This window comes from Eschrichtius robustus, chromosome 20, assembly GCF_028021215.1.
Source record: "Eschrichtius robustus isolate mEscRob2 chromosome 20, mEscRob2.pri, whole genome shotgun sequence".
Taxonomy (NCBI): domain Eukaryota; kingdom Metazoa; phylum Chordata; class Mammalia; order Artiodactyla; family Eschrichtiidae; genus Eschrichtius; species Eschrichtius robustus.
The window spans coordinates 45,179,999-45,201,282 of NC_090843.1; the positions used below are offsets into that span (position 1 = coordinate 45,179,999).

Here is a 21,284-nt window from a genome sequence, read left to right on the forward strand (position 1 = left end):
AGGAATTTTTTAAAAGCCGTAAGCCATAAAAAGACACTCCTTCCCACCTCCCCCCAAAAAAGTCAGGGGAGACAATAGCAAGATAATTTTCTTAGAAGGCAGATGGCAGAGTGATAAATGACTACACAAACTGAAGAAAACTAAATCATGAGCCATCTGTGGTAAACTTAGAATAAATAAAATTTACATCATAGAATCTCCAAAATGTCCAGGAAGTGGAAGTGAAAGATGGAACTATAAGGAGGACTGGCTGAAATTCCGTTTCAGAAGCTTCAGATCCTTAGATTTTCTTCCCAGCTGTGAAGCCAGGTGCCTGTTGCTCTACCATCTTGATAAGAGACTGAAGATTTATACTCTACACAGGGTTAAATGGAGGGTTTCTAGGCTGAGGAATGCCAGCAACAGTAAAAGAGAGGGCACCATATTGAAAATGGAGAGATTAAGTAAACATATTGAGTAAGACCTCCCAGCCTTCTTTCCCTAATTTTCACCCTCCAGGAGGGAAACTGAAGGATCCTTCTTTGCAGAATCTAACCAGACCAACGAAAAAAAGCCTCAAGTAGAACATTAGAGATCCCAAATTAAGATGCCCAATCAGATCACCCACAGTGAAATTAATAGTCAACAAGCCTCATTTACATTTTCATAATCTTGAATCAGTTTTTCAATCCTCTCTCTTAAATTGTAGCAGTCAATTAAGGATTACTAAATGTCTGAGAAAAACCTCCAACATGAAAGAATTTTTAAAAAATAATGACTACCTGTAGAAAAAAATGCAACTTGAAGAGATCACGCAAAAAAAAAAAAAATTTTAAATTAGGGGGAGGGGGCTTCCCTGGTGGCGCAGTGGTTAAGAATCCGCCTGCCAATGCAGGGGACGAGGGTTCAAGCCCTGGTCCGGGAAGTTCCCACATGTCGTGGAGCAACGAAGCCCATGCACCACAACTACTGAGCCTGCGCTCTAGAGCCCGCGAGCCACCAACTACGGACGCCCGCGTGCCTAGAGCCCGTGCTCCGCAACAAGAGAAGCCAACGCAATGAGAAGCCCACGCACCGCAACGAAGAGTAGCCCCCGCTCTCTGCAACTAGAGAAAGCACGCACGCAGCAAGGAAGACCCAACACAGCCAAAAATAAATAAAATAAATAAATAAATTTTTTAAAAAAATTTCATTCTAAAAAAAAAAAAAATTAGGGGGAGGGAAGGGGAGGAGGGCAACCTGACTTCTGTGGTATTTTCCCCCCAAACACATAACCCTAGTATAATCATGAGAAAACATCAGACAAATTTGAATTAAAGGACATTCTGCAAAATACTTGAACAGTCCTCTTCAAAACTGTCAAGGTCATTAAAAAAAAAAAAGACTAAGAAACTATCACAGATCAGGGGAGACCAAGGAGACATCACCACTAAATGCAATGCAGTTTCTTGGATTAGATCCTGGAACAACAACAACAACAAAAAAAAAACACATCAGTTTAAAAAAAAACTGGGGAAACCTGAGTAAAGTCTATAGTTTAATTAATAGTACTGAACCAATGTTAACTTCTTGGTATTGACAAAAGTACTGCAACTATGTAAGATATTAACATTAAGGGAAGCCTGCTGAAGGGTATGCAGGAAACTTAAGTACTCTTATGTACTCTCTTTGCAACTCTCCTGTAAGTCTAAAGCCACTTCAAAATTCAAAAAAAATTAAAAATTTTAATTTTAAAAGACTATCATTATCCTGAGAGAACTAAGATATTACTTACATGAAACACAGTGGGATATATTTTTTTTTTAATTTATTTATTTATTTATTTTTGGTTGTGTTGGGTCTTCGTTTCTGTGTGAGGGCTTTCTCCAGTTGCGGCAAGCGGGGGCCACTCCTCATTGCGGTGCGCGGGCCTCTCACTATCGCGGCCTCTCCCGTTGCTGAGCACAGGCTCCAGACGCGCAGGCTCAGTAGCTGTGGCCCACGGGCCCAGCTGCTCCGCGGCATGTGGGATCCTCCCAGACCAGGGCTCGAACCCGTGTCCCCTGCATTGGCAGGCAGACCCTCAACCACTGCGCCACCAGGGAAGCCCACAGTGGGATATTTTTAAAAGAAACATTTAAAGGAAAGAAAGAGTTCCGAAAAGTTAAAAACACAATCACAGCAATGAAAACACTCAAAACAGAGTTAGAAGATAAAGTTAAGAAAAATCTTTCATAAATCAGAATAAAAAGACAAAAGGATGGAAATAGCCTCATCCACCAGAGGGCAGAGAGCAGAAGCAAGAAGAACTACAATCCTGCAGCCTGTGAAACGAAAACCACATTCACAGAAAGACAGACAAAATGAAAAGGCAGAGGACTATGTACCAGATGAAGGAACAAGATAAAACCCCAGAAAAACAACTAAATGAAGTGGAGACAGGCAACCTTCCAGAAAAAGAATTCAGAATAATGATAGTGAAGATGATCCAGGACCTTGGAAAAAGAATGGAGGCAAAGATCAAGAAGACTCAAGAAATGTTTGCAACAAAGACCTAGAAAATTTAAAGAACAAACACCTAGAAGAATTAAAAAACAGAGATAAACAATACAATAACTGAAATGAAAAATACACTAGAAGGAATCAATAGCAGAATAACTGAGGCAGAAGAACGGATAAGTGACCTGGAAGACAGAATGGTGGAATTCACTGCCACAGAACAGAATAAAGAAAAAAAAAATGAAAAGAAATGAAGACAGCCTAAGAGACCTCTGGGACAACTTTAAATGCAACAACGTTCACATTATAGGGGTCCCAGAAGGGAAGAGAGAGAGAAAGGACCCGAGAAAATATTTGAAGAGATTATAGTCGAAAACTTCCCTAACGTGGGAAAGGAAACAGCCATCCAAGTCCAGGAAACGCAGAGTCCCAGGCAGGATAAACCGAAGGAGAAACATACTGAGACACATAGTAATCAAATTGACAAAAATTAAAGACAAAGAAAAATTATTAAAAGCAACAAGGGAAAAAGGACAAATAACATACAAGGGAACTCCCATAAGGTTAACAGCTGATTTCTCAGCAGAAACTCTACAAGCCAGAAGGGCATGGCAAGATATATTTAAAGTGATGAAAGGGAAGAACGTACAACCAAGATTACTCTACCCAGCAAGGATCTCATTCAGATTTGATGGAGAAATCAAAAGCTTTACAGACAAGCAAAAGCTAAGAGAATTCAGCACCACCAAACCAGCTCTACAACAAATGCTAAAGGAACTTCTCTAAGTGGGAAACACAAGAGAAGAAAAGACCTACAAAAACAAACCCAAAACAATTCAGAAAATGGTCATAGGAACATACGTATCAATAATTACCTTAAATGTGAATGGATTAAATGCTCCAACCAAAAGACACAGGCTTGCTGAATGGATACAAAGACAAGATCCATATATATGCTGTCTACAAGAGACCCACTTCAGACCTAGGGACACATACAGGCTGAAAGTCAGGGGATGGAAAAAGATATTCCATGCACATGGAAATCAAAAGAAAGCTGGAGTAGCAATACTCATATCAGATAAAATAGATTTTAAAATAAAGAATGTTACAAGACACAAGGAAGGACACTATATAATGATCAAGTGATCAATCCAAGAGGAAGATATAACATTTATAAACATATATGCAGCCAACATAGGAGCACCTCAATACATAAGACAAATAGTAACAACTATAAAAGAGGAAATCGACAGTAACACAAAAATAGTGGGGGACTTTAACATCTCACTTACACTGATGGACAGATCATTCAGACAGAAAATTAATAGGAAACACAAGCTTTAAATGACACAATAGACCAGATAGATTTAATTGATATTTATAGGACATTCCATCCAAAAACAGCAGATCACACTTTCTTCTCAAGTGCACACAGAACGTTTTCCAGGATAGATCTCATCTTGGGTCACAAATCAAGCCTCAGTAAATTTAAGAAAATTGAAACTATATCAAGCATTTCTTCCGACCACAATGCAATGAGATTAGAAATCAGTTACAGGGAAAAAAACGTAAAAACCACAAACACATGGAGGTTAAACAATACATTACTAAATAACCAAGAGACCACTGAGGAAATCAAAAAATACTTAGAGACAAATTACAATGAAAACACAACACTCCAAAACCTATGCGATGCAGCAAAAGCAGTTCTAAGAGGGAAGTTTATAGCAATACAATCCTACCTCAAGAAACAAGAAAAATCTCAAATAAACAATCTAAACTTACACCTAAAGAACTAGAGAAAGAACAAACAAAACCCGAAGTTAGTAGAAGGAAAGAAATCATAAAGATCAGAGTATAAATAAATGAAACAGAAACAAAGAAAACAATAGCAAAGATCAATAAAACTAAAAGCTGGTTCTTTGAGAAGATAAACAAAATTGATAAACCTTTAGCCAGACTCATCAAGAAAAAGAGGGGGAAGAAAAGAGAAAAGGATGAATAATAAGAGAGAAAAGATAAGAGTATTAGAGAACTTATTCAGAAGGTCCAACATATGAAGAAGAGGCGCTCCCAAAAGCAAGAACAGAACAAAATAGTGGAAAGCCTTTAACTGATGTAATAATTCAATAAACTTCCTAAAACTGAAATGCATAATGGTCAGATTAAGAAGGTTCATCAAAGGCCTACTACAACAAACAAAAACAGACACCAAGGGACATCACTGCAATTTTTAAAACTGAAGACAAAGAGAAGATCCTATAAGCCTCCAGAGAGGAAAGAAAGGCCACGTACAAAGGAGCAAGAATCAGAATACCCTTCAGACTTACCAACAAAAACAGTGGAAGCCTAAAGGTAGTGAAACAATGCCTTCAAAATTCTGAAGGAAAATTATTTCGAACCTAAAATTCTAGATCCAATCAATGTTTCAACAACTGTGAGGATAAAGACAGTTTTAGACAGCAAAATCTCAAAATAATTACCTCCTAGAATGAAGCAATTAGAAAATATATTTCATTTTACAAACAGCAGTGCAATAATTGATACAGCCAAGAATCATAAATGTATGTTAAAAACCACTGGGTAAGAGATTATTCAAAAACAGGATATTCCTGTGGTCTTAAAAAATCACCTTACAGAAGAGGATTCTGGGAAGATGGTAGAGTAGGAAGTACTAGGACTCTGTCTCCCCACCTGGACAACAACTGCACTGGCAGAATCTGTCTGATGTAACTATTTTGGAATACTGGAATCTATGGAAAGCTTGCAACTTCCAGGGGCAGACTTTGGAGGTTAATTGTGGTTAATTATGGTCAATTGCATTTCTTAGTATAGCAGCAGCTATCCATCCACCACCCTCAGTTACACGGCAGTTATCACCCAACTGTGCACATGTTCCTGGAGCAACACACATGCAGGTTGTGGGAGCCAAGGTGGGCAAAAACAACCCTGTCTTCCAAACACTGGGGATCTGTGCTCTGATCACTGATTGCTGTTTCTGATCACATAGGTGGAGACAAAGAGGCAGACAGCCACAATTGTTACACCTCCTCTCATTGTTGCAAGTCCCTCCCCCTCTAGCTGAAGTGACTTCTGGGGGACTTAAAGAACCAGTGCCTTTTTATTCCCCCTTCATTTTCCTTTTTCCCCCCGTTTGGGAGCCAGACACTAAACACTAGTACATTCAAAAACTACTGCATATACAGGGAAAAATTAGAAAGTGACTGAACATGCCCAGAGCAAGACTCAGGAAAAGACTTGAAGAGACCTAAAGTTTATACCTCAGGTTTACCTTCAGCACAGAGACAGCCTACAACAGTCAAAAAAACAAAAATCACAATAAGAAAGCATCAAATTCTGGGAAGAAAGAGAATCTGATTTCCAAAGTTACCACATTATTAGAATCAAATGTCCAGTTTTCAACAAAAGACACAAGGCAGTGCTCGCTTCGGCAGCACATATACTAAAATTGGAACGATACAGAGAAGATTAGCATGGCCCCTGCGCAAGGATGACACACAAATTCGTGAAGCGTTCCATATTTTTTTCCCTGGTGGCGCAGTGGTTGAGAATCCACCTGCCAGTGCAGGGGACACGGGTTCGAGCCCTGGTCCAGGAAGATCCCACATGCCGCAGAGCAACTCAGCCCGTGCGCCACAACTACTGAGCCTGCACTCTAGAGCCCGTGAGCCACAACTACTGAGCCCACGAGCCACAACTATTGAAGCCCGCACCTAGAGCCCGTGCTCCGCAACAAGAGAAGCCACCGCAATGAGAAGCCCGCACACCGCAACGAAGAGTAAGCCGCTCTTCGCGGCAACAAAGACCCAATGCAGCCAAAAATAAATAAATAAATTTATTTAAAAAAAAAAAAAAAAGATCACAAGGCAAACAAAGCAAGAGGAAAGTATGGCCATTTCAAAAACAAAAACAAAAAACTTAAACCAACAGAAACTGTTCCTAAAAAATACCAGACGGCAGATATTCTAGACAAAAATGTTAAAACAACTGTTTAAAAGATACTCAAAGAACTAAAGGAAGATGGGAGAAAGTCAAGAAAACAATGTCTAAATAAAATGGAAATATGAATAAAGAAATAGAAAACCTAAAAAGAAACCAAAAAGAAATTCTGGAGCTGAAAAGTACAATAACTGAAATGAAAAATTCACTAGGGAACTTAAAAGGCAAACTTGAGCAAGCAGAAGAAAGAATATGCAAACTTTAAGACAGAACATGTAAATTATCAAGTCTGAGAACAGAAAGAAAACAGATTGAAGAAAAGTGAACAGAGACTAAGGGAGCTGTGGGACACCATCAAGAAGACCAAAATATGTATTGTGAGCTCTCAGAAGGAGAAGTGAGAAAATAACAGAGAAAATATTTGAAGAAATAATGGCTGAAAACTTCCCAAATTGAATGAAATACATGAATATAAACATAAAAGAAGCTTAACAAACTCCAAGTGAGACAAACTCAAAGTGACCAACATAGACATACTTTATAATCAAACTTTTAAATGTCAAAAGACAAGGAGAGAATCTTGAAAGCAGCAAGAGAAAAATGACTCATCACATACAAGAAAGCCTCAATAAGATTATAAGCAGATTTCTCATCAGAAACTTTGGAGGCCAGAAGGCAGTGGGCCAATATAGTCAAAAAGCTAAAATAAAAAGCTATCAACCAAGAATCCTATATCCAGCAAAGCTGTCCTTTAAAAGAGAGGGAGAAATTAATACATTCCCAGATAAACAAAAGCTGAGAGAGTACATTACCACTAGACCTCCCCTGCAAGTAATGCTCAAGGGAGTCCTTTCAAGGTTAAATGAAAGGACACAGACAGTAACTCGAACCCATATAGAGAAGTAAAGATTTCAATAATGGTAAATATATGGGTAATTACAAAAACTAGTATTATTGTAAAAATGATTTATAACTTATTTTTTGTTTTCTACAAGATCTAAGAGACTAATACATTTAAAGAAAAGAAACAATTGTTAATCTAAAAACTAGTATTATTGTAACGTTGGTTTGTAACTCCAAATCTTGTTTTCACATAATTTAAGAGACTAATGCATTTAAAATAATTATTAGTGTACGCTTTGGGGCACACAATGTATTAAGCTGTAACTTTGTGACATCAGTGACCAAAAGAGGTAAGGACGGACCTGTAAAGGAGCAGAGTTTTGGTATGTTATTGAAGTTAAGCTAGGATAAATTCAAATTATGGTGTTATAACTTTAGCATGTTAAACATAATAACCATGGTAACCACTAAGAAAATAGCTATAGAAAATATACAAAAGGAAATGAGAAAGGAATTTAAACATCTCACTACAAAAACACAACTAAACACCAAAAAAAAAAAAAACCAAAAATACAAAAGAAAAATAAAAGGTTTAATACAAGAGATAATTATAAACATTTATACATCTAATGACCATCAAAGTATATGAAGCAAAAGCTGACAGAATTGAAGGGAGAAATAGACAGTTTCACAATAACAGTTGGACACTTCAATAACCCACTCATAATAATGGATAGAACAATCAGACAGAGATAATCAAGGAAATAAAGGATTTAAACAACACAATAGAGCAACTAGATCTAGCAGACATACACAGAACACTCCACCCAACAACAATATCATACACATTCTTCTCAAGTGCACATGGGATATTTTCCAAGACAGCAGACATTAGGCCACAAATTGTCTCAATAGGTTTAAAAAGATAGATGTCATACAAAGTACCTTCTCTGTCCGCAACAGGATGAAATTAAAAATCAACAACGGAAGAAAAACTGGAAGAAACTGTGGAAATTAAACAACACTCTTTTAAACAACCAATGGATCAAAGAAGAAATCACAAGGAAAATTAGAAAATACTTAATGACAAGTGAAAACAAACCACACCAAAACTCATGGGATGCAGTGAAAGTAGAAATAAGGGGGAACATTACAGGTATAAACATTTCCATTAAAAAGAGGGCACTCCCTGGCAGCCCAATGGTTAGGACTCGGCACTTTCACTTCCATGGCCTGGGTTCAATCCCTAGTCAGGGAACTAAGATCCTGCAAGCCACATGGCGTGGTCAAAGAAAAGAAAAAAGAAAGAAAGATTTCAAATCAACAACATAACTTTAAAACTTAAGGAACAAGAAAAAGAAGAGCAAACTAAATCCAAAGCTACCAGAAGGAAGGAAACAATAAAGACTAGAGCAGAGAGAAATGGAATAGAAAATAGAAAAACAATAGAGAAAAACATCAATGAAACCAAAAGTTGTTTCTTTGAAATGATCAACAAAATTGACATCCTTTACTAGACATACTATGAAAAACAGACAGAAGACTCAAATTACTAAAATCAGAAATGAAAGTGGGCACATCACTACTTATTCTACAGAAAGGAAAAGGATTGTAAGAGAGTACTATGAACAACTGTATGCCAACAAATTGGATAACCTAGATGAAACGGATAAAGTCCTAGAAACAAAAACATACCAAAACTAAATCACAAAGACATAGAAAATCTGAATAGGCCTATAACTGGTAAGGAGAACAGTAATCAAAAATCTCCCAATAAAGAAAAGCCCTGGATCTCATGGCTTCCCTGATGAATTCTACCAAACAATTAAAGAAGAACTAGTATCAATTCTTCTCAAACTTTTCCAAAAAATTGAAGAGAACACTTCCTAATTCATTCTATGAGACCACAGTTATTCTGATACCAAAGACAAAGACATTATAAGAAAGGAAAGCTAAAGACTAATATTCCTTATTAACATCCTCAACAAAAAACTAGCAAACAGAATTCAGCATATTAAAAGTCTTATACACCATCAACAACTGGGATGCAGGGATTCCACTGGATTCCTAGAATGCAAAGATGATTCAAGATACATAAATCAATCAATGTAATATATCACATTATCAGAATGAAGGGAAAAAACACCCACATGATCATCTCAATTAATACAGAAAAAGCATTTGATAAAATTCAACACACTTTCATGATAAAAACACTCAACAAGGGCTTCCCTGGTGGCGCAGTGGTTTAGAATACTCCTGCCAATGCAGGGGACACGGGTTCGAGCCCCGGGCCGGGAAGATCCCACATGCCGCGAGGCAACTAAGCCCGCGCACCGCAACTACCAAGCCCGTGTGCTCCACAACTAGAGAGAAGCTTGCGCACCACAGTGAAAAGCCCACATGCTGCAACAAAAAAAAAAAGATCCCGTGTGCCGCAACTAAGACCCAACACAGCCAAAAATAAATAAACAAATAAACATTAAAAAAAACCCATAAACCCAATTCAAAAATGGGCAAAGAACTTGGAGACTTCTCTCCAAAGAAGACATATGAATGGCCAATAAGCACAACATCAATATCCTCACTACTTATCATTAGGAAAATACAAATCAGAACTAAAATAAGAAGCCACTCCACAGTAATTAGGATGACTACTATCAAAAACACAGAAAACAAGTGTTGGTAAGGATGTGGAGAAGTTAGAACTCTTCAGGTGCTGTTAGCGGGAATGTAAACTGGTACAGCTACTGTGGAAAACAGTATGCTGGTTCCTCAAAAAATTAACAATAGAATTGTCATATGATCCAGCAATTCCACTTCTGGGTATATACCCAAAAGAACTGAATGCAGGATCTCAAAGAGATATTTGTACACCCATGTTCATAACAGCATTATTCAGAATAGCTAAAACTTGGAAAAAACTCCAAGTGTGCATTGATGGATGAATGGATAAGCAATATATGATATATACATACAATATTATTCAACCTTAAAAAGCAATATGCTACAAAGTGAATAAACCTTGAGGATGAAATAAGTCAGTCACAAAAAGACAAATACTGTATGACTCCACTTATATGAGGTACTTAGAGTAGTCAAAATCATAGACCGAAAGTAGAATGGTGGTTGATGGGGGCTGAGGGAAGGGAAAATGAGTTATTGTTTAAAGGGTATAGAGGTTCAGTTTTACAAGGTGAAAAAAGTTCTGGAGATACATGGCAGTGATAGTCGCACAGCATTATGAATGTATTTAATAACAAACTGTACATTCTTAAATGGATAAGATGGTAAATTTTAGGACTTCCCTGGTGGCACAGTGGTTAAGAATCCGTCTGCCAATGCAGGGGACGCAGGTTCAATCCCTGGTCTGAGAAGATCCCACATGCCGCGAAGCAACTAAGCCCGTGCACCACAACTACTGAGCCCACGTGCCACAACTACTGAAGCCTGCGCACCTAGAGCCCATGCTCCCAACAAGAGAAGCCACCGTAATGAGAATCCCGCTCACAGCAATGAAGAGTAGCCCCTGCTCGGGCTTCCCTGGTGGCGCAGTGGTTAAGAATCCACCTGCCAATTCAGGGGACATGGGTTTGAGCCCTGGTCCGAGAAGATCCCACATGCCGTGGAGCAACTAAGCTCGTGCACCACAACTACTGAGTCTGCACCCTAGAGCCCGCGAGCCATAACTACTGAAGGCTGCGTGCCTAGAGCCTGTGCTCAGCAACAAGAGAAGCCACTGCAATGAGAAGCCCACGCACTGCATGCAGGAGTAGCCCCCACTCGCCGCAACTACAGAAAGCCCACGCACAGCAACGAAGACCCAACTCAGCCAAAAATAAATAAATAAATAATTTTTTTTAAAAAAAGATGGTAAATTTTGTTATATATATTTTACCACAACAAAAAAAATTGGAAAGTCACCTCACAGATTCCATATTAATTACAAAAGGGAACAGGGATTTTTACAATGAAGAAATATGGTGGACATCATCATAACTAGGTGTTCAAACTAAACTTCACCAATAACAGGACAAATGGACATTAGGTGCTTCTTGGTGTGATGCAGTTAGAAGTATACGATACTACGAATGTAGTATTTTTGACAAAGATGGTTAACTTCAATCTAATGACGATGAAATTGCCAAACAAACCCAGGTTATAGGAACTTTTACGAGACAACTGACTTGGACTCTTTAAAAATGTCAATGAAAGATAAATGCTATGAAAGACAAAAAAAGAGTAGGGTGACTGTTCTACATTAAGGAGACTAAATACACTTGAGAACCAAGTGTAATAAATGATCATCAATTAAAACATACACAGTTATAGGGAACTCCCTCTCAGTCCAGTGGTTAGGACTCAGCACTTTCATTGCCGAGTTCAATCCCTGATCGGGGAACTAAGATCCTGCAAGCTGCACAGCGTGGCCGAAAACAAAAACAAAAACAAAAACATACACAGTTATAAAGGACATTACTGGGTCAACTGTGGAAACTTAAAATATATATATATATTAGATACTGTATGACTATATATTAGATATTATATGAACGTTAAATTTGGGGAATCTATAATGGTAAGTGCAAAAATATTTACCTCCCATGCACTCTTTCTCAGGATGCCACTGGAGAATATTCTCCACCAAAATGAGGGAATAAACCAATAACGGGGAAAACATGGGAAATAATTTCTCCATAGCAGAGTAGAAATAAAGAGAACCCCCAGAATGACAGTGAAGAGTACGCCAGGACAACAGCTCTGTACTAGAAGTAGAAGGCAGACAATTTATAGGTTGGAGCCAGTCAGAAGACTCTAAGAGAGATTTTACAGAAGATAAAAATTAATAGAATAGCTGATCATCTCAACGTTCTCAGAGATTTAGAAAATGATGAAGAGTAAGGCTGAATAAATGACAGATCGGTACAGAGAAAACTAAGCAAAAAAAAAAAAAAAAACAAGACCATTATTAACTCCAAGGAAAGTTGTACAGGAAAGAAATGGGATTTTATGCAACCAAACTGTGTATAGCAGTTACACATTCATAATACTGTAAAGACTGAATATTGATAGAACAAAAGTTACAACATAACTTGACTGGGTAGTTGATGGTGGGAGATGGGAAAGGCAAAGGTGAACAGTGAGGGTAAGGAGAGGAAAGAGAACCAAATCCTCATCTTCCACAGTAGGAATCCAGTAGGTAATACCTAAAAATGAAAAATCAAGATGTAGGAAGACCAGTTTTTTTATTTACAGACAAAGGGGTGTAAGAAATATATCAGCTAAAATAAATGAAAGTGGGAAGGGGCTAAGGACTGCTGTTTTATTGTAACAAACTTTGTGGAACAATATGACTTTTATTTTTTTAATATATTTATTTATTTATTTATTTTTGGCTGTGTTGGTTCTTCGTTGCTGCCCACGGGCTTTCTCTAGTTCCGGCGAGTGGGGGCTACTCTTCGTTGTGGTGCGCAGGCTTCTCATTGCAGTGGCTTCTCTTGTTGCAGAGCACGGGCTCTAGGTGCGAGGGCTTCAGTAGTTGTGGCACGTGGGCTCAGTAGCTGTGGCTCATGGGCTCTAGAGCGCAGGCTCAGCAGTTGTGGCGCACGGGCTTAGTTGCTCTGCGGCATGTGGGATCTTCCCGGACCAGGGCTCAAACCCTTGTCCCCTGAATTGGCAGGCAGACTCTTAACCACTGTACCACCAGGGAAGTCCCAATATGACTTTTAAACTATGTACACATATCACTTTGATGAAAATAAAAATGTAAACAGTTCATCCTATAATGTTAAGTGAAGAAACCAAAGATGAAGAATGGTGTATAAAGTATTTATAATTTGTATTAAAAAGCTGGCAGAGTGGGAAGAGACTACATGACCATCTGTTTGATTATGAATAAAATCTTTGATAATTATTAAGAAATAATTAACTTTAAATTTAAATTAACATGTCTGATAATTACTATTAAGAAATTATAATAAGAAATAAATAACACTGCTTGACTCTGGTAAGGGGAACTCAGTGGCTGCAAGACAAAGTTAGGACAGAGCCTGTCACTGTATACGCTTTTGTACATTTAAAATTTTGAACTATGTGAACATATTACTTATGTATTAGCATAACTAAAGATTTTAAATAAGTTTAATAAAAAGCTTTACCCATTAGTTTCTTGCTACTCTGACTCCTTATCTCATATCTGCCTGAGCATTTAAGTAGACAATTGGCACGTCATTCACTCATTTATTAATATGTGTTACTGTGTAACTGACTCTGTCATCTCCTCAATGAACAGCTGGAAGTTTTCAACAGGAGTATCAGATAAAATATTTTCATATTAAGTGTAAAGCTGGACTAGAAAAAGCCTAAGTTACATTCAAAAACTAAAAGTTTTCTTCAGTACTTGGATTTTTATAAAATGGAATCAAAGGGAAATTAAACAGCTTGCCTTGCCAGGCCCAGGAATACTACTAAATGCTGAAGCACAAAACACAAACAACCCAGCTATCTGTCCTCTTGGTGCCAATTTACTGATATAACACCTAGTAAACTTAAAAACTAATCAAGCTCCTATCAACCTACTAACCCCCCAACTTGGCATGTGTATAAATGCATACATATACATGTGTGCCAACTTACATGACTTAAGGAAAGATTTGAGCAGTCTACAAAAACAGAGGGTAATTTTTAGGAACTCCATTAGTGAGTGTACTCTCTATTTCTACCATAGGAGATAGCTAAATACTCATAAATGAAACCTTATACTTCCTGAAAAAAATTCTCTAAGACTGAGTCTGCTTTTCAAACTTAACTCCATGAATTCATTCAGAATTTTCAACTTCATGTTACCATTTCCAAAAATGAAAATCATTATACAAGCTTATTCTGTCTGGGATGTCCACTCTGCCATGCAATTTCAATTCTTGATGTCATGTGATGGTAAACACTACTGTGGTTCCTTATATAAAGGAGGGTGAGTGCAGCATGCTGAAAGGATGGACTAGGCCTAAGTCCCAAATAACATCATTGGAAGGCCGAACCAAGTGGGACCACCAACCTTTGGGTAAGGAATTAACATCCCTTGTTGTTGAAGTCTCTTTTCACTTGCTTCCTTAAACATCCTGAGACTAGAGGCTAAATGGCTTTATAGTAGCGTGAGTACATAACAAGTTGGTAAGAGAACTGGGTATCATTAGAGCATACACAGTAAGACTGACTTGTTGAACTCATAAAAACCTATGCCCTATCAATCAGATTCATACTCTTTGTGTAAGTGAAGTGGCCTTATGACACTACTTGTCATAGTTTCCTCTATTTAATATCATCTCACATAGTCCATTAGATCCAAGTAAAGTAGTGAATACTCACTAAATTTTAAAATTAGTGAGACAAACAAAAAACGAGTTAAGCAATAATCTGTTAAAGTGGAAGATCAATGAAGGCTTCCTTTAAAAATGTTACTCACCTCAATAGTTAAATTTTTTTTGGCCAGTGAGTGTTTGGTATTCATTTACTTCATCACAATCTTATTGTTTTAAGGGCTTGGAAAGACGCTTGATGCGTATCTGCTATTATTATTAATCTTTAAGAACATGTTAGATAATGATATAAAAGCCTTTTTCTGAATTGTAAAAAGACTCCTTCAACTAGAAATACTAAATTCCAATGCATTATTCCAATAATTTTTATTTTAATTTACTTCTTTTTTCAACCAAGACTTTTAGGATATTAACTATCAAAAAAAAATTTTTTTTTAAGAAAAAAAACCACTAGCCCCAGACCTGTTAAAGCAGTCTGTGTGACAGGTAAAAAAGTTTCCTAGAGCTTCCCTGGTGGCACAGTGGTTAAGAATCCACCTGCCAATGCAGGAGACAAGGGTTCGAGCTCTGGTCCGGGAGGATCCCACATGCCGCAGAGCAGCTAAGCCCGTGCGCCACAACTACCAAGCCTGTGCTCTACGGCCCGCGAGCCACAACTACTGAACCTGTGTGCTGCAACTACTGAAGCCCGCGCGCCTAGAGCCCGTGCTCTGCAACAAGAGAAGCCACTGCAATGAGAAGCCCGCGCACTGCAACGAAGAGTAGCCCCCGCTCACCACAACTAGAGAAAGCCCGCGTGCAGCAAGGAAGACCCAACGTAGCCAAAAATAAATAAATAAATTTTTTAAAAAAAGGTTTCCTAGTCATTGACTGAAAAGGAAATAGAATGTTACGTAGTGATCTACACCTGAACCATGTCCACAGCACTTTGAAAAGGTAAGGATCTGATGAGAGAGTTTTAAGTCTGGCTTTCGCAATGCCAGTTCTTTGACATAACCTAGTCATCTGAACTATAAGATCATTAAGCCAAATGTCACAATTTCTCAGTATTTCTTCAAACTTTAAAAATAATTAAATCTTATGCTAGATGTATTTCTATTCTGCACTGGTAATTCAAAACAAAACTTCTACAACACGTAAACACAGGAGACTTCATAAATTCTTTGCCTTTGACATCTTTCATATGCCATTTTACAATGTTTGCTAATTTTTCTGGAGTCACACGAGTCCTCCTGTTATTGGAAATGAGGAAACTGAGGCAAGAGAAGAGAGCTGCTACTTTGTAGTAAGCAGGCATCTCTCTGGACAGTGCAGCTGCTGTCCTGCTCTATTAGACCACAGTGCTTTTTTAAAAGTGCCTGTCAAATAGGCAGCACAGAAAGCCTTCTCCTCACAGACATCCAAGGCATCCCCACCAAGAAGCAAGAGACAAAGCAGAGAATTCCTACCACCCCCCCCCACCCCCCAGGAAGAAGAAAGCATGTAACCAAAGCATGCTTCTCAATCTGCACTGTGGACTGGGAAAAAAAAAAGAATGAAAACAGAGAGTCAAGGGGGATCAACTTCTGAGACTCAAGACTAGGCTATTAGGTTTGTTCCACACATTGGGAAATTACTGAAACACTGCTTAAGGAGAAATGGAATCAGGAATTCCTGGGGTCTTTTGATTTCAATCTTAAACCCCAAAACAAAAACACCTAAAGTTAAAGTATTTCGGCAACCTGAGCGGTTTTTAGCTTATTCTTACTTGTTTCTATAAAACCCACAAGGCCTACTTGGAGTCCCTGATATTTAGAGCTGATTCCAAGTGTCGGCTAGTGGCCACTTTCCCGCGTCCAAATCCAAAAATAATGTTGGCGCTGACCCGGGCAAGACCTTCAGGCACGTTTTCCTCTGGAATCATTAGCCTCACACCACCTTGCGACGTCCTGTCTCCGAGAGCTTCCCTTGGTAAGTATGGCAGACGTGAGGGAGAGAGTTAAGAGCAGGCAGGTACCTTTACTACGTCCCACACAGAAAACATAATAAAAACCCTGGGAGCAGGAACTGGCAAGGGACACCTCGCCCGGCCCTGGCTCCCACCACGATACAAAGACACAGCGAGAGCAACAGAAGCCCGGGTCTCTGCACCCCACACCTCACTCTGCAAAAGAGGCAGAGTTCCAGCGCAACTGAACCCAACCCTCAACATCCCTCTCCCACGTGGGTCCTCTCCCTTTCCCGAGCGCAGGGTCCCATTAGAGACAGGGGTCTGGAAGGGATCAGACCACGCCGGGGCTGGGGAGGGAGGATGAGGGGACCCGCTCCAGGCAGTCTCACCAGCCCTTTCTAGAGGCCCTGGGCTGTACGTCTCCCAGTTCCGGGGTCTGAGCTCCCACGCCTGGAGACCCCAGGCCCCTCCAGGTCTCCCCAGACGGGAACTCGAGGCCCCAGAGCTGCGGGGAGGGCTGGGCTGCCAAGCACCAGGTCCGGACAGGATGGAGCCCGGGCCGCGTGCGGCGGAAGATGGGAGGCGGCCCCTCGCAGCCACCGCCCCTCCCCGGGGCCCAGCCTCTCCCGGTCCCGGATCGCAGGCTCCGGGGCGGCCCTCCCCTCACCTCAAGGCGGCGGCGGCGGCGTCGGAGGTCCGGCGGTACCGGAGCCCCTGCGCGGAGACGGTGCTGGGCGGGAGGAGACACCGGCAGCTCCGGCGATGGCTGACAGGCGCGCAGCACCAGGCCGGCCCGGCACACGGGGGAGGGGCGGGGCTTCACGGCGCCGGCCCCGCCCCGCCCCCGCTCCCACCTCAGCCGGCGAGCCCCGTGAGGTGACTACGTCCGGGGTTACTGGAGGCCGTTCACCTCCGACCCCGCTCCCGGCGGCGGCGCGGTCAGGGTGGCAGCCAGGAGAGGCGCGGGCCGGGAGGGCCCGGCGACAGCCAATGGGAGAGCGGCGCGGGGCGGAGCGACGTGAGGCGATGCAGATGGTCCGAGCGCCGCTCTGCCATTCGGGGCCCAGCGGCTAGGGGGCGGGCGGGTCCCGGGCGGCCGCGGGCTCTTTCTCCGGGGGCGGTGCAGGGTCGGCCGGGCGTCTCCCGCTCCCGGCAGCTGGGGGAATGGGGGACTGGCCCCACACGCCCCTCCCATCCCTGAGAGAGGGGCGGGGGCCCGCCGGCTCGCTGCGCGGGAAGGGAGCCCGGAAGGGATCAGGACTCAGAACACGTGAACACCTCACCGTGTTCAATCCCAGCGCCCCGAAGAGGTGGGTATCGCATCCGTGAATTGCCCAGGATCACACAGCGTGGTTTCCAAGTTAGTGCAGGCAAACTAACCCTTATTCTGAGACAACATAACCGGCCTCGCTGGGCTTGCCCGCCCCAAAGGAGTCTGAGGGGCTGGATCCTGAAGCATTGAGGGGAAGCCTCGATGAAGGAAGCTCTGTAGGAAGGGCAGGGTGCCAAAGGACAGGCTCCTGTGCCTGCCCCGAGCCCGGAAAATGATGGCAGTCAACTCCTGACTTCTCCGAAAGAAGCGTGCCTCCCCACCTCCACGGTGGTTACACCAGGCCTTTGAGAAGAAGCCAACCAATTTTTCTAGTTTTGCCAGTTATTTTATAGCAAGACTTTCATGGTGGCTGTGTGTTGAAAATTAATAGTAACTGGAAAGAGTCCCAACATATAATACAACTATAGGGCAGGAGAGAAAGAAAATTAGAGAAAATTGCACTTCAGAAGAATGGGTGAAAATTGCACTTCAGAAGAATGGGTGAGTTTAACTCCTTCCAACCCTGCCCAGAGTACTTTTCTGATCCTTAACACAAGCTTGGGCTAAAGGCCGAGAGGCACAGAGGATGACAGTTTGGTGCCAGAAGAAGTTCTGTGCCAGAGGCTAAAAAGTGAATAGGGTATAGATACACGACCTGAGGTCAGAAGTTCTTGGGTGGAAGCAGAAGCAGGAAGATGGAAAGGTTGGTCAACAGGGAAGAGCATTCATCTAGGAGCCCTCATCATACCACTAGGTGCTGGCTTCTCCAAGAGTTTACCAACCTACTTTAAAATAATAGAGACTGGAAACAGAAATTTAGAAAGAAAATGTGAACTTTACAGAGAAGTGACCCATGTTTCACAATAACTGTCATTAGGTACATCTGTCAGTTGAACAAAGAGCAGAAAATCAGGATGTAAAGATAACTGAGCAAAACCTCAAGGTTTAACAAGATGTTTGACTTGACTGACTCAGGGGGGAAAAAAAAAAGCCTGGGAAGAGGGAAGCTTTGCCTCTCCCTAATAGTGCTCTATGAAAGAAGTGACTTTGTAAAGGACCAGAAATCTTGAGGTGGCCTGTTTTACTTTTCATCTACTTTTCCTAGTTCCTATTACTTATAATAGGTTCTTTCTTGGCGATGTTGCTGTTTATCAGCCTTAGGAGCACTGCAAAACCAGGGAGTGGTGCTCAAAAACTGTCCTGGGGCTTCCCTGATGGTGCAGTGGTTGAGAATCTGCCTGCCAATGCAGGGGACACGGGTTCGAGCCCTGGTCCAGGAAGATCCCACATGCCGCGGAGCAACTAGGCCCATGAGCCACAACTACTGAGCCTGCACGTCTGGAGCCTGTGCTCCGCAACAAGAGAGGCCGCGACAATGAGAGGCCCGCGCACCACGATGAAGAGTGGCCCCTGCTTGCCACAACTAGAAAAAGCCCTTGCACAGAAACGAAGACCCAACACAGCCAAAAATTAATTAATTAATTAAAAAAAAAAAAACTGTCCTTATGGGAAACTTCAGCAAGCCCTTACATGGCCTGCTTTTTGACCTCACTGAACTTTTGAAGTAACTGAGCTCTCTAAAGAACTAGCCAAGGAAAGGCCTAATGAATGAGCTGCCGTGAAAGAAAATGAAGAATGAGTTAGGATACACCAAGACCACTTACATATGATATAATAATCTAATTATTGTTATCAAACGGTAAGACAACTGGGCAGAGAGCTGTGTCTCTAAGACAGTACACCTGGAATTTCAACAACTCCTAAGTTTTGTGCTGTTTGGTGCATGCCACAACCTGCCTATCTCTACTACAGGCTCTTTAGAGCTGTTCCATGGGTACTTGCCACACAAGCTTATGTCTGTAAAAAGTGGAGGAGGAAAGCTAAAGGGTGGAGAGAACTTACTATACAAGACTAACAGGTGTAACAGAAGGGAGTGAGTGGCACATTTCTAGATGCTGAAACTAGAGGCTGTAATAGGCTGAATTGTGTTCTAAAATTTCTATGTCCAAGTCCCAACCCCCAGCACCTCAGAATGTGAGTATATTTGGAGATAGGCTCTTTCTTTAAAGAGGAAATTGAATTAAAATGAGGTCATTAGGTGGGCCCTAATTCCAAATAACCGGTGTCCTTATAAGAAGAGGAGAATAGGACACAGACACACATACAGGGAAGACCATCTGTGAATCACAGTTGATGAAGCACTTACCAGAATGTGGCTGTTTTACTGGAGAAGATGGCCATCTACAAGCCAAAGAGAGAAGCCTGAGATGAAACCAACTCTGCTGACACAATCTTGGACTTACAGCCTCTAGAATTGTGAAGAAATAAACTTCTATTGTTTAAGCCACCCAGTCTGTAATACTCTATTATGGCAGCCCTAGAAAACTAATACAAGTTCCCAAATATCAAATGGCCTTCAGGTTTTTCAAGAAGGTTAGATAAAGTTATAAGGGATTTTTTTCCTAAGCATTCTAGCTATCTTCCAACCTTAAAGATGGTCTCTCGGGACTTCCCTGGTGGTCCAGTGGGTAAGACTCGGCATTCCCAATGCAGGGGGCCCGGGTTCTATCCCTGGTCGGGGAACTAGATCCCACATGCATGCCACAACTAAGAGTCCGCATGCCACAACTAAAAGATCCTGCATGCCGAAACTAAGACCCGGCACACCCAAAATTAATTAATTAATTAATTAATTAATTAATTAATTAAAAAAAAAAAAAAGATGGTCTCTCACCCTACTACAGGGAAAATAAGAAAAGCCTGAGGGCATCCCTGTCTTTAAGATGATCCCAATCTAGTTGGGAAGACAAAACTAAACACCAAAACAGAGTGTCTAGATCTTACTCCTTAAATGATAACCATGTAAGTTTTATAAGAGCCATAGATAGGAGAGGATAAATTCTCAAATCTGAGTAAGCCCAGAAATACATAACAGTATGTGTGTCACTGTCTGGGACATTTTAGCACTTCATTGTCAATTCTACTTTAGTTTATGGTAGTGTTTCTCAAAGTATGTTCCACAGACCACCTTGAAACAGAATCAGTAGGTGCTTGTGAACAATACAGATTCCCGGGCTTCCCTGGTGGCGCAGTGGTTGAGAATCTGCCTGCCAATGCAGGGGACACGGGTTCGAGCCCTGGTCTGGGAAGATCCCACATGCCGCGGAGCAACTAGGCCCGTGAGCCACAACTACTGAGCCTGCGCGTCTGGAGCCTGTGCTCCGCAACAAGAGAGGCCACGACAGTGAGAGGCCCGCGCACTGCGGTGAAGAGTGGCCCCCGCTCACCGCAACTGGAGAAAGCCCTCGCACAGAAACGAAGACCCAACACAGCCAAAAATAAATAAGTAAATAAATAAATTTATTTTAAAAAAAAATACAGATTCCCAGCCCCACTGTAGACTTTTTTTTTTTACTCTTTTATTTTTTTAAAGCAGTAATTATTCACCCTGGAGTTAAGAACAACA

At 41.2% G+C, this 21,284-nt stretch overlaps 1 protein-coding gene and 1 non-coding gene across 7 annotated transcripts in view; one reads left to right on the forward strand and one right to left on the reverse strand.

Annotated features, from left to right (window-relative positions):
• Nucleotides 1-21,284, reverse strand: part of ACACA (acetyl-CoA carboxylase alpha) — a 268,183-nt gene that overhangs the window by 216,701 nt on the left and 30,198 nt on the right. For 2 of the 6 annotated variants that reach the window (XM_068529918.1, XM_068529917.1), the window contains exons 1-2: nucleotides 16,896-16,978; nucleotides 16,441-16,522 (exon numbers count right to left, since the gene is read on the reverse strand). The exons of 1 other annotated variant lie outside the window; for it this stretch is intronic. In XM_068529918.1, the coding sequence (XP_068386019.1) occupies nucleotides 16,441-16,479 (39 nt within the window). In that variant the 5' untranslated portion in view covers nucleotides 16,480-16,522; nucleotides 16,896-16,978. Of the gene's footprint in view, nucleotides 1-16,440; nucleotides 16,523-16,895; nucleotides 16,979-17,173; nucleotides 17,324-21,284 lie in introns of those variants that run through there. 3 more of the 6 variants (XM_068529921.1, XM_068529920.1, XM_068529922.1) reach the window with 3 other exon arrangements.
• LOC137755705 (U6 spliceosomal RNA) lies at nucleotides 5,897-6,003 on the forward strand. The gene has a single exon (XR_011072089.1). It is a non-coding gene; the product is annotated as a U6 spliceosomal RNA (small nuclear RNA).